This window comes from Prionailurus viverrinus, chromosome B2, assembly GCF_022837055.1.
Source record: "Prionailurus viverrinus isolate Anna chromosome B2, UM_Priviv_1.0, whole genome shotgun sequence".
Lineage (NCBI taxonomy): Eukaryota > Metazoa > Chordata > Mammalia > Carnivora > Felidae > Prionailurus > Prionailurus viverrinus.
Genome location: NC_062565.1, coordinates 33952199 through 33963884, shown reverse-complemented (window position 1 = coordinate 33963884; position 11686 = coordinate 33952199). Strand labels below are relative to the sequence as shown.

General features: G+C 53.4%; 1 protein-coding gene across 5 annotated transcripts in view; it reads right to left on the bottom strand.

Moving 5' to 3' along the window:
- Positions 1 to 128: 128 nt before the first annotated feature.
- Positions 129 to 11686, bottom strand: part of ZNF76 (zinc finger protein 76) — a 33123-nt gene continuing 21565 nt past the window's right edge. For 3 of the 5 annotated variants that reach the window (XM_047860898.1, XM_047860897.1, XM_047860899.1), the window contains 12 exons: positions 9663 to 9743; positions 9471 to 9548; positions 7858 to 8057; positions 5675 to 5791; positions 5268 to 5343; positions 4616 to 4741; positions 4335 to 4514; positions 3311 to 3544; positions 3054 to 3217; positions 2196 to 2360; positions 1559 to 1672; positions 129 to 1004 (listed from right to left, as the gene is read on the bottom strand). In XM_047860898.1, the coding sequence (XP_047716854.1) occupies positions 900 to 1004; positions 1559 to 1672; positions 2196 to 2360; positions 3054 to 3217; positions 3311 to 3544; positions 4335 to 4514; positions 4616 to 4741; positions 5268 to 5343; positions 5675 to 5791; positions 7858 to 8057; positions 9471 to 9548; positions 9663 to 9743 (1640 nt within the window). In that variant the 3' untranslated portion in view covers positions 129 to 899. Of the gene's footprint in view, positions 1005 to 1558; positions 1673 to 2182; positions 2361 to 3053; positions 3218 to 3310; positions 3545 to 4334; positions 4515 to 4615; positions 4742 to 5267; positions 5344 to 5674; positions 5792 to 7857; positions 8058 to 9470; positions 9549 to 9662; positions 9744 to 11686 lie in introns of those variants that run through there. The other 2 variants (XM_047860901.1, XM_047860902.1) reach the window with 2 other exon arrangements.

Here is an 11686-nt window from a genome sequence, read left to right as displayed (position 1 = left end):
AGCCAGACCCAGAGGTCTGGCACCGAGGCTCAGTGGGGTTGTGCCAGGGATACAGGGCTAAGAGCCTGATTTGACCAGTCCTGGAACCAGAGACCAAAGCTGAAAGGAGCGAGGGAGGGACCCAGGTGGAAACTTGGAACTTTATTAAATACTCATTCACCCATTTGCCACCACCAACCAGAGCAGGAAAAAAAATTATCAAAATGGAATTTTAAAAAACCAAACCAAACAAATGAAACCCAATCCCCAGTATGTACAGGGCTAACTCCCTGCCTCTCTGCCACAGAGAGGACAGGGGGCAACTGGGGGCGGGTGGGGCTGGCCACCTTTTCTCCAGCCACAGGCCCCTGAGCAATTCTGACTATGATGGCAGGAAATCCCTGCTGCCAAATGGCCAGGCATCTTGGCAGTCCTCCAGGGAGGTGGTTATTGCTGGGAGGAGCAGGGCTGAGCCTGCTCTGCCCCTACTGGGCTGAAGAGCTGTCTGCCCCTTCCCCTGGTGGGCAGTGACCAGTCAGAATAGAGGACCAGTCCCCCCAGCAGTCCCAATTGCCACCCGAGAAGGGGAGTGGACTGAGGGCAGGAAGGTTGTTCTCTGGAGGAAGGAGGGTGGGCACCCAGCTGATTCTGAGGGGAGGATGCCCCAGTGCAGCCTGGTGACCAGCTCGTCCTCTTTAGCTCCTGAGGATGACACACTCCCCCGATTCCAGCTGTTCGGTCTTCCTCTTGGGCAGGGCCCCTGGACCCTTCAGTGAGGCTGTTTTCCTGTCGCCTTCTCACCCTGGAGACCTATGTGGCCACCTTCTATGTGTCAGCCACAGCCCGGGCTCTTGGAAGCAAGGATGCCTGTGTGGCATGGCACCTCCTCCAACACGGTGTGGGACCCAGTCCCCTGGGACTCAGCAGCCGTTCTCGGGCTCTGTAGCCTCCAGGGTCACGGCCCCTTGCTGCATGGCAGCGGTGGCCACACTGATGGCCTCCTCTAAGGTCTGCTGCTCCTCTAGCTGTGGAGAAGGGGGTGGAGAAGGAAGGAGAGAATGAGACACTCCCCACTACAGTCCAGTGCTCATCAGTATGTGGTCTACTTTTCTGAATCCCCTCCATCCACTCAGTGCCACATCCTGAGCAGTTAGTAGGGCCCCAATTAACAGGAAGTTCACTGACTAGAGTCCTAGCAGGCTAAGCGTGGCCAGGGAGCCACAGAATGGTCCATGGTCAGAGAGTTGGGCCTGATCACAGAAGGGAATGACTGGCTGGAGGGGACCTTAGTCATCATCTACTTTAGCCCCACTTGTTTTCCTGATGAAGAAACAGACACACGGAGAGACAAGGGGTTTAGACGACCACGTGTGTTGCCATCGAAATTATTCTAAAGGCCAGAGGGGGCTTCACCACTCTGCTTCAGTCAAGAAGCAGGTGTGTGGATGCAGGCAGAAAGGGATTTGTCTTCTGAAATGAGCTCTTTTTGAGCCGAATGCCCTTCTCTTCAACATCTCCACCTCATTCATTTCCCTCCCATCCTTATTCCTTTCTCAGGGTATTGGACCTCTACACCCACCTGCACCGCAATGTGCGTCCCGTTGGCTGTGGCCAACAGTGCCACCTGTTGGTGATGAAGGGATGCTACACTAGAGTCTTCGGCCACCACAGTCCCAGAGGTAATGATTGTAACCTGAAATATAAAAGAAGGTTTTCCTAACCCACCTACATCACTCTCCCTCCCCCAATCCAAATAAAAATGTCTTAAGCAAGGTGGCTAGGAACAAGCCAAAAAGGGATGGATAAAACTACTATAGGTCAGATTAATTAGCACAGGGCTCAGAGCTTAGTGAGATGGTATTTTTCTCTTAGAGGCAACTTAATTTAGGGATTTTTGAATCATAGAAGGTTAGAGCTGTCAAAGGCCCAAAGATCATTTAATCCCCTCATGTGGAAATGGACTGGCCCATGGAAAAGTGACTTGCCCATGATAGCAAAGCCAAGCAAATTAGAAGTAGATCAAGATTTAGAAACTGTCTCATGACCCCCCGTGAAACGCTTTTCAAGAGGAGAGTTGCTGATGGCCCAGAGGAGCCGCGGGGGGAGTCTTGGTCCTGTAAAGAAGGCATGACTAAGTCAGCCTGCACCGTAACGCCCGCCCCACACAAAGGAAGGACAAGAGAACAAGAAACCCCAAGCAAACTGCCTGGTCATACGGGCTGCGTCTGCGTGCCATCAGCGCTGACCATGGTGACCGTATGTGTGCCAGATGTGGCAAGGTCATCGTCCTCACTGGGTATGGTGAGGGTGGTGCTGCTGTGCTGGGTTACCATGCTGATAGCGCTCCCCAGGGCCTGCAGGTCTTCCGGGGACAGGCTGACCTGCCGATAGGAAGGAAGATGAGCTGGCAGTGCAGCGGAAGGTTGTGTGAAAGCCCCTAGGTGGACATACCTACTCTCCCAGACAAGGGTAGCTCACCAATAAGCTAGCCAATTAGCTTCAAGTTATAGAGGTGTAGGGGGACAGGGACAAGCGAGTAAAACAGGTCTCAGGTTGCAAAAAGCTGGCCACTTCTATTTACCACCACTTTGCCTTGGGGCTCTGCTCCATGCAGTTTGGGGTCTCGACCCAATTTAATCCTCATGTCAACTCCAAAAGACAGAAGTGCACTTAACAGTGAGGGTGCTGACAAGGGTCATGTTATACTGCTGGCTAGAAACTCTAGCTTCCAGACCCCATGCCACGATCTGGCCCCCACATCAACATGCTTCTCTTGAGAAGGATATCCAAGTGTCTCACTCAGACGATCAGGACCTGTCAGCCTCCATGTAAAGGGGAAGCTAGTAACTGCGCTCTCAAAGTTCCAGAGGTTGAGGTGAAAGCATGAGGAGAAGAGGCTGACTTACAAGACTGGCTACCCTCAGCCTCAGCTCCCTGAGATCCACAAGGCTAAAAAGAGAAACTGGGTAGAGGTAGGGCTGTCAGAACTTCGGGACTCCCCAGAGAGAGAGAGAGAGAGAGAGAGAGAGTACCAACCAGAGCGGCCCACCGCACTCCTACCCCAGGGCCTGTACCTGCTGGGCACCATCCTGAGTGATCAGAGCCACCTGGGGGGCCCCGTCCTCCTCGGTCACCATGGCCACTTGGGCTGGGATGGCATCACCTTCTTCTTTCACCTCCGAAAGGTAAGCAATGCGCGGTCGCTTGGGTGGCAGGCTCTCCTCGGCTGCACACGCGGCTAGGAGAGGAAAGCCCAGGCTTACATCTGCCACCCGGTGGCCGCAGGAGGCCTGGCTTGTCCCCACTCTCACCTCCTATCCACACCCCTCACCCTCGAGCTGCTGTTGCTCATAAAGGGCCTGCTCGCTCTCCTCCGTGGCCTCCAGCTCGCCGTGGGCGCTGCGCTTGTGCATGGCCAGGGTGGAGGTCTGCCGGTACGTCTTGCCGCAGGTGCTGCAGGTGTAGGGCTTGCAGTGTGTGTGCACCACATGGTGCTTATACAGGCTCGAGTACTCGGTGAAGCGCTTCCCGCAGCCTGGTACCGTGCAAACGTATGGCTTCTCCCCTGGGGACACTGAGCTGTGAGGGGGGTGGGAACTGGGGCTGGCAAGGGGAAAACTAAGGGGATGGGAGGGGGAAACAGGGCTGGTGGAGCGGGAGCCAGAGGGAGGGAGAGGGACTGACACCCAGGACTCTGAAAAGACACAGCTGGAGATAATGGCCAGTGGAACACAAAGGGGACAGAAGTGTGGGACCACTGAGCCCAGAGATGAGGTAGGGAGAAAATGGGGAGATGAGGGAAGGCTGGGTGAGTGAAGGCACTGGCGGGGGCCGCTGGGGGCTTGGAAAGTTGAAGGCTGTCAACAGAAGAGGCAGGAGATGGGGGTAACCGATGTTATCAGGTGTGATGGGAAAGTGAGGGGACACATATGGCCGAGAGGTGACACAGAAGGATGGATGAGGGATGTGACACTGGGGAGGGTGAGGATACACAGGAGTCATATGGACAGTGGAGGCGGTGAGGAGGTAGGGTGACATTTCACTCTGCTTTTCCCCCCTCACGACTGACCCTGGCCTTTCCCCAAGAGCTCAGGTGTGGGGAGCAGGCAGGGAGCTGAGAGAGCTAGCTGTATGTTGGACTTAACCAGGGAGGAACCGCTCACTTCAAGTGAGACCGTGGTTCTGGAGATATGGCCGGAACCACAGAAGCCCCTCTCCCCGCCCATGGGCCAGCCTGGACTGGCCAGCAGAAGGGCTCTGGGCTAGGAGCCGAGACCATTTCTCAGGTCAGAAAGCCTGTGGTTGAGGGGGCTGGGGCCTCAGAGGGGGTGCTTCTCGCATGCCAGCTGGCCCACCTGTGTGGATGCGCACGTGATTCTTGTAGTTGGTGGCGCTGGTGAAGCCCCGGCCACAGTGGGGCTCGGGGCAGGTGTAGGGCCGCTCGCCTGTGTGGGTGCGCACATGTACCTTGCGGATATTTGATGTGGTGAAGGAGCGGCCACAGCCCTCAAAGGGGCATCGGAATGGGCGTTCACCTGTGGAAATGGGGTGGGTGAGGGGGACCGCTCAGGAAGGGAGGTTGTGCCAGAGTGAGGAGCTCCAGGTCCAAATGTGAACAGGGCAGGGCCCAGCCTACCAGTGTGGGTCCGGACGTGCTTCTGCAGGTCTCCTGAGGTCTTGAAGGCCTTGCTGCACAACTCCTCTGGGCACTTATATGGCTTCTCACCAGTGTGGGTGCGCACATGGCTCTTCAGCCCATATCCTGTCCACATGTGGGAGGGAGGGATGAGAAGAGGCTCTGTGGGGCCTCATCCCCCTCATTATCCTAATTCAGAGGTTCTCCACCTTAAGGTCTGCTCCAGCCCTCCTCAGGCACAAGAAGCCTATGTCGACCTCTCTCCCAACCCAGCCTGGGCACATAAGAGGGGCTAGAAAAGCCCACACTTTCCTCTTCAGGGGAGCCAGTGCCAGTCTAGAACAAGGGTCTGAGAGCTACGGCTAAAGGTTTCAGAGGGGAAATGAAGGCCGGAGAGATGCAATGGACCAAATACCCCACAGCTGATGCAAGAGGCGGGGGTCTCTCTACTAAGCCCCCAGGCTCCTTTGGCTGGCCTGGCTTATGCTGCCCTCACTTCCATAACCGGGTTTCTTCCAGAGACGGCACCCTACAAGACAGAGTGCTCTGACAGCAGTCTCTCCAGGAAGGCAGGAAATTCCCAAAGCGAATCTAGAACTCTCTGTCCTCAACGGGAAGCAGGCCACCTTTAGTCTTCTTCCAGGTAAGTTACCTGTGGCAAAGGCCTTCCCGCAGCTGGGGAAATCACACCTGTATGGACGGTCACCCGTGTGAGCTCTTTCATGCACCTGTGGGGACAAGCAACCATGGGATTCAGAGGGACGAGGGTAGGAATATGCTTTAGGGCTCAGAGCATCAGTACTGGCCACTACCTTTACTTTGCCTCTTTAGCTGAGAGGCCACCTCCTCCAGAGGGCACTCTCTGATTCTCTTCCTTCCTGCACATGTGTGTCACAGGCCCCTGGGCTGACATTTCTGTACACTCATACCTTCCTTCCAGTAGCCAGTGAGAAACTCGAGAGCAAGGACTCGTTCTAGTTAACACAGGAAGGTGAAATTACAGCCTGGATGGGGCAGGGGGGGAACAGCAAGGCTGAAAGCTGTGTGTGACAACCTTACCTTTAAGTGATGAGCAGTGGTGTAGAGACGCCCACAGCCCTTGTAGCCACAGCGGAATGCTCTGTCCCCAACCTGCTGTCCTTTGCCGTTATGGGGAGCCTGGCTGTCATGCAGAACCTGAGGAAAAAATCTTGAGGTTCCTGTATGTATTCTCTCTCTTCAATGATGAGAGGGAAGAGGTAGGATATAGAGCCCAGCTGACAGCTCATAACCCAATAAATAGGGTTAAACTGCCAGAGGGAGAAGGGCAACCTGGGATGACAGATCCAGACAGACAGGAAATACACTACAGACAATGAAGCACCCTACAGAACAAACAGGGCTGGCATGTGAAGTCACCACCCATCTCTAATAGATGGAGGGAGGGATAAATGTCACAGGGGCATGACAGCTATGGAAGAAAGGGCATCCCCTAGACAGCTAGGGTAAGGTGGCCTTTCAGGCCACCCCCAAGTGAGGCTGAGATTCAGCAGCCCCCACTTTTGGCCACACACACTTCAGAGGCCACAGCTCTGGACAGTGTTATCCTCTGATGGGAGGAGACCCCTCCCTCCCAGTGGGAAACCTGTGCTCAGAACGGGCATTCACAAGGGGCCTGCTGTGGGGATGAACTCACCTGGGCTCACCAGAGTGAGGTGACCACAAGCAGCAGGCTGCAGAAGTGCCCAGGGCAGGCCAAGGCAGGGGCCTGCAGGTCCTCGCCAGAAGTCTAAGCTCTAACTATAGCCCCCAGCTGACGCCAAGTCCTTCTCTGTCATGTCTACTGGGAACATTGCTAAAGCCACCTGCTTCACACCAGCCTCGGGCCTCAGGGAGCCCTCACTGCTCTTCTGCTTTCCTGGGCCAGATCCTGTAGGGACTGTCCCTTAGTATTTGTTTCTGGGACACTTTGGCCTTCCCGGGAGCACCCGAAACAGAACTCTGGAAGTTATGGGGAGTAGGGGGCAGATGGGTGAGGCCAAATTCATGGCAAGGTCTGTCTAGTCAGCTCCAGGTCTGGAGGTCAAGCAGCTGACAAAATTTCATGGACACTTAAGCAGCTGGTGAGTGGTGGGGGAGTGTCACAGGCAGCCAGGCCTGCTTGGCGGGCTAACCCACTCAGGTGTTTGGATTTCCCATGTCTCACTGGCTCTCAAGGGAATCAAGGAACTTCAGGGTTGGAAGTGACCTCTGAAGTCATCTAGCTCTATCTCATCCTCCCAGAGGAACGAGCTGAGGCCTAGGAGTGGAATGACTTGCTCAAGGTTAGACTAGGCAGAGGCAGAGCCAGCATGGATCTCAGGGCTCATGACTCAAAGCCCAGTTGTCTTTCTAACAGCAGCAAGTCTCAAATATGGCTTCTAAAATACACCACAGGGAACGGTGGCAGGAGTGGGCGTAGCCCTAAGTGGTCCGCTCTAAACTTTTGTGCTTCATTTTGAAAAGACAAGAGAATTTCTTCTCCTTTAACACAGCCACATAGTTTTATTATAAAAACAACTCACCCCAGTCTTTGGGTAACACTAGTGCTCCAGGGAGCCCCACTGTGTCCACCCTGAGGCTCTACAGCTCATCCTAGCGAGGCTGCACTCCAGTTTGGCATGCTCAGAGATCTCTGTGCCCTCTTCCCCCATGGGCAGGACCCTAGCTCCCACGGAGAGAGCGCTGACTGTTGACACTGGCAGAGCCAAGATCCTTGTCCCTCACAGCTAAGCTACTGTGTGGGCCTTGTGTTCCAAGAAGCTCAGGTGCTCTGTTGCATCTGCCCTTGTCGTTGCCTACTGAGGTTATTTTTCCAAATGGCTAAGTGAGTTGCAGAGAAGAAATAAATACCAGAACATCTGACCTCAGTGGCCTGGAAAACTATTAAAAGTCACTGGCAAGGGCATTCTCAGTACAGAGGATTATTACAACAGCAAGAGTGAAGCTGGGTCTAAATTGCCACTATACAGATGGCACCAATTCTTACAGCCGCCTTCCCTCTGCAGAAGCATCATAAGCCAGGGCAAGTGTCAACAGCTGTTGGTGGCCCCATGTTATGCACACCCTGGATGGTGATGTGAGAGATGAGTCGGGGAGGCAGGGTGGAGGGACAAAGGGGGTAGCTCAGGCCATGCCCAAGCACAGGATGGCCCTCGTCCCCTAGGGTGGTGGCAGTTTTGGCCAAGGGAGCTGATGGGCAGCATCAGGCTTTGTGAGCTCACCTTGCTGGCATACTGCTCCAGGGCCACCACTGTGTCTGCGCTGAAGCCCTCATCGTCCTCTGCGGCCAGGTCCTCCAAGCCCACCTCTGTCTGCACGGCCAGGATGGCGCTGTCTGACGGCACAGCCACGGGGTGATGAATGTAGGCAGTGGAGCCGTCTTCCAGCTGGACGGCCTCCAGGGCACTGGGGTCATAGCCCTCTGCAGGGAACACGCGGTTAGCCCAGATGCTGCACGAGGGCAAGAGATACAGCTGGGACCCTGGCTTTAAGGTAACGAGAGGTACATATACCAAGGAAGGTTTCAGCATCTCCTGGTCCTTCACCTTGGTGATTCACTCTGGCTGGCCCTCCTTCTGGGGCCACCTCACCTGAGGACAAGGTCTCCTATGGGGCACTGACTGGGAACTCACAAGCTCCATGAGGACCTGAGGGGACCATCATCATCTTGGCCTAGATGACCCTAAGAACCTCCTAACATCACCTCCTCTAATTCCCTCCAGGCAGCACAGCATCCAGAGGGATCTCTGCAGGACACATATGAGATCGTGTTATCAGATGGTTCAACCACTTCCCACTGGTCTCAGGATAAAGACCAACAATAAAGCCCTTATCTTGACACTCAAGGCCCAGTGCACTGGCCCCGCCTCTCTCATCTTACCCACCCCCCTCTCCTACCTTCTGGCCTTCAGCGGTTCCTTCAAACATGACATTCTTCCTCCTCCCATCTCTGAGCCTCGCACACTGTTCCTTCCTTCTCTTGGGAGTACAGAACCCTCCCTGCCATCCGTCTTCCCCCAGCTAAGTCTACCCTTTAGCTCTCAGCCCAAGCATCACTTCCTCAGAGAAGCCCTCCCTGAGCTGGATCTCCACTTGGGATGATCTGTTCATTGGTGACAGCATGTCTCACTTCTGTTTCCTCCACTAGACTCTAGAAGAGCAGGGACTGTGTCTGCCTTTGTCCTTTCTTGTACACTCCACACCTAGCACAATGCCTGGCATGCAGTACTTGCTCAAGAAACTACTTGTAGAAGGAATAAACCGTTATTCCTCATTACCTTAGAGGCTTCAGTCTTTTTTTTTTTTTTTTAATATTTATTTTTGAGACAGAGCGAGAGACAGAGTGCAAGTGGCAGAGGGACAGACAGAGGGAGACACAGAATCTGAAGTGGGCTCCAGACCCCAAGCTGTCAGCACAGAGCCTGATGCGGGGCTCGAACTCACCAACAGTGAGATCATGACCTGAGCCGAAGTTGGACGCTTAACCAACTGAGCCACTCAGGCGCCCCAGAGGCTTCAGTCTTAAATGTCAGTTAAGTTTTTATTCTTGGTCTTGGATCATGTCCTTGGGTCCTGTTTAAAGCCCTAAGACTTTGTGGCTGTGCTAGAGCTAAAGCTGCCATTGAGGCCCATGCTATTGAGCCCCAAGGCTGTTTCCCAGAGGAAGAAACAGCCGCTGATATAGTCTGGACCAGGGAAGGTAAGCGAGACCAGGGAGGGTAGGCGAGACAGCTAATCCAGGTGAGTTTAGGACTATAGCTCCCATGTGTATGCCCCGACCTCTGCCAATTATGCCACCCTCCCTTCCTGCCACTCACGGTGACTGTGACCCCACCTTTGGGTGTGCGGTGTATGTAGGCCATGCTGCCATCTTCCAGCTGCACAGGTTGTCCATCCTCAAAGGAAAGAGGTTCTGTAATGAGAGCAATGCTTGCCTTTCTCTGGAGCTTGGTGCCTGGGAAGGGTCCCTCAGTGGGGGCTGCCTGGCCTCCCTCCATCCGGCAGAGGTGCTTTGGCGTGCTCTCACCTTTCTGCACCGTCACTTGGTGAATGTATGCAGTGGTCCCATCCTCGAGCTGGATCACCTGCCCTTCAAGCAGCTTCTCTCCTGTGAAGGTGGAAATGGAGAGAAGGAGATTAGGCCCCAAAGAGGTGGGAGGGACACCTGCCTGCTTCTAGAAGAGGCCTGCATGAGGCATAGTCTGCCTGTCTAAGCACAGGTAACATGTCCCCTGCTCCCTGCCTCCCTGGGCCTGGGCCCCAGAGGTACTACACATGAAGACATCTCACCACGAGGAACATAACAGCTTCCAACAGAATCCTTTCTTCTCACTCACTCAAGGAGGAGCAACTTCATTTATTATTCTATCCATGCCCGGTGAAGTAGGGACTTCCAACCTAGTAGCAAGTTTCTGAGACTGATCTAGAGAACAAAGAATGCCCTGAAAAATACATTCCTCGTCTGCCACTGTGGCACCATGCCCAGAACTAGACCTTCTAATAAGGCAGTATAGCTTAGTGGTTAAAAGCAAGAGGCTTTGGGGGCGCCTGGATGGCTCAGTCAGTCAAGCATCCGACTCTTGGTTTCGGCTCAGGTCATGATCTCCTGGTTCGTGGGTTCGAGCCCCAAGTAGGGCTCTGCACTGATAATGCGTGCTTACCTGCATGCACTCTCTTTCTCAAAATAAATAAATAAATAAAAAGAAAGAAAAAAGAAAAAAAAACAAATGGCTCTGGAACTGTCCAGGGCTCCTGGGTTTGAATTTCAGCTTTGCCTCTTAACAGCTTAATAGCTGTGTGTTCTTAGACAGTTTATTTAACCTCTCTGTGCCTTAGTTTCCTTCTCTTCAAATGAGGATTAAAAACTGTGTCTTCACTGGGTTGCTGTGAGGGTTAAATGAGTTAATGAGTAGAAGACAGTGACAGGAGCATGGTCAGCCCTCAGTAAGTCTGTTTTTATCATCATAAACCAATCTGCATTTTTGAAGGAATAGAAAATAAAGCAACAGGGAGCTTATGTGTGAATGCAGCTGTCATGCTACTGCGTATCCTCTAGGTCTTATTCCATTGCTGCTGTGGGGAATGTCTCCTTCATTCACCTCTGACATTTTTTCTTCTTTTCTCAAGTAGGCTTTGCACCCAGTGCGGAGCCCAGTGTAGGGCTTGAACTCACCACCCTGAGAACAAGAGTTGGATGAGTAACTGACTGAGCCACCCAGGCGCCCTGACCTCTGACATTTTCCTTTCAATTTTCTTATAAAAAGAAAAACAAACCCGACTCACCTAAGGCAACCAGCAAGCAGTATAGAATGTAACAAGACTCCAGAGTTCCTGAGATATTTCCCATCTGTTATCTCAGATGCTTACTGGGGAGCACCTCTAAGAGCAACGGACTCTTCTGTTTAGAAGTAGAATTAGGCCTCTCCTCACGTCCAGTGAATTTCCAAGGGGACGAGGGGGAAAGAGTGAGAAAGGGAGGAAGGGAGAGGGAAGAGTTCATGCCAAGTGGTTTGCTTATTCCTTTCTTCCCGAGCTTCAGGTTTAGGAATTTGAGTTCTTATGATGTGGGAAAAGGATGAGGCAGCTGCTTCTGGCCCAACTCTCTGCTGCCTCCCCCGTCAGAAGAATCCCCAAAGTTGCCTCCACACTGAGTCTTCTCGGGTCTGTAACCAATAGTTCTACAAGCCAGCCAAAGGCAGGTAAGGCAGAGACAAAGGTAAGAAGTAGGAGAAAGGCAGTTAGGGTGAGGGAGTGGGATCCCCCACTTCCCTTCCACCAGGAAGCCATGGGCTTCCCCGCATCTAACACTTTATCTGTTGTGGCAAGGGCACCGCACTTGGGGTTCTGAGAGCATTAGCAGAACTTCTGCTAGTACAGTGGCTATTGCTTCAAGGCAGGAGACAAAAGGTTGAGGAGAGTTATTGGAGAAAAGGTTTCAACCTAGAATCACCTCTCATACCGGAGACAACAATGGGGAGAGCCAGGGGCAGGGAGAGCAGTTCACATTCCACCTCATATCCCATTATGGAGAGGTGACCATATGTTCCTGTT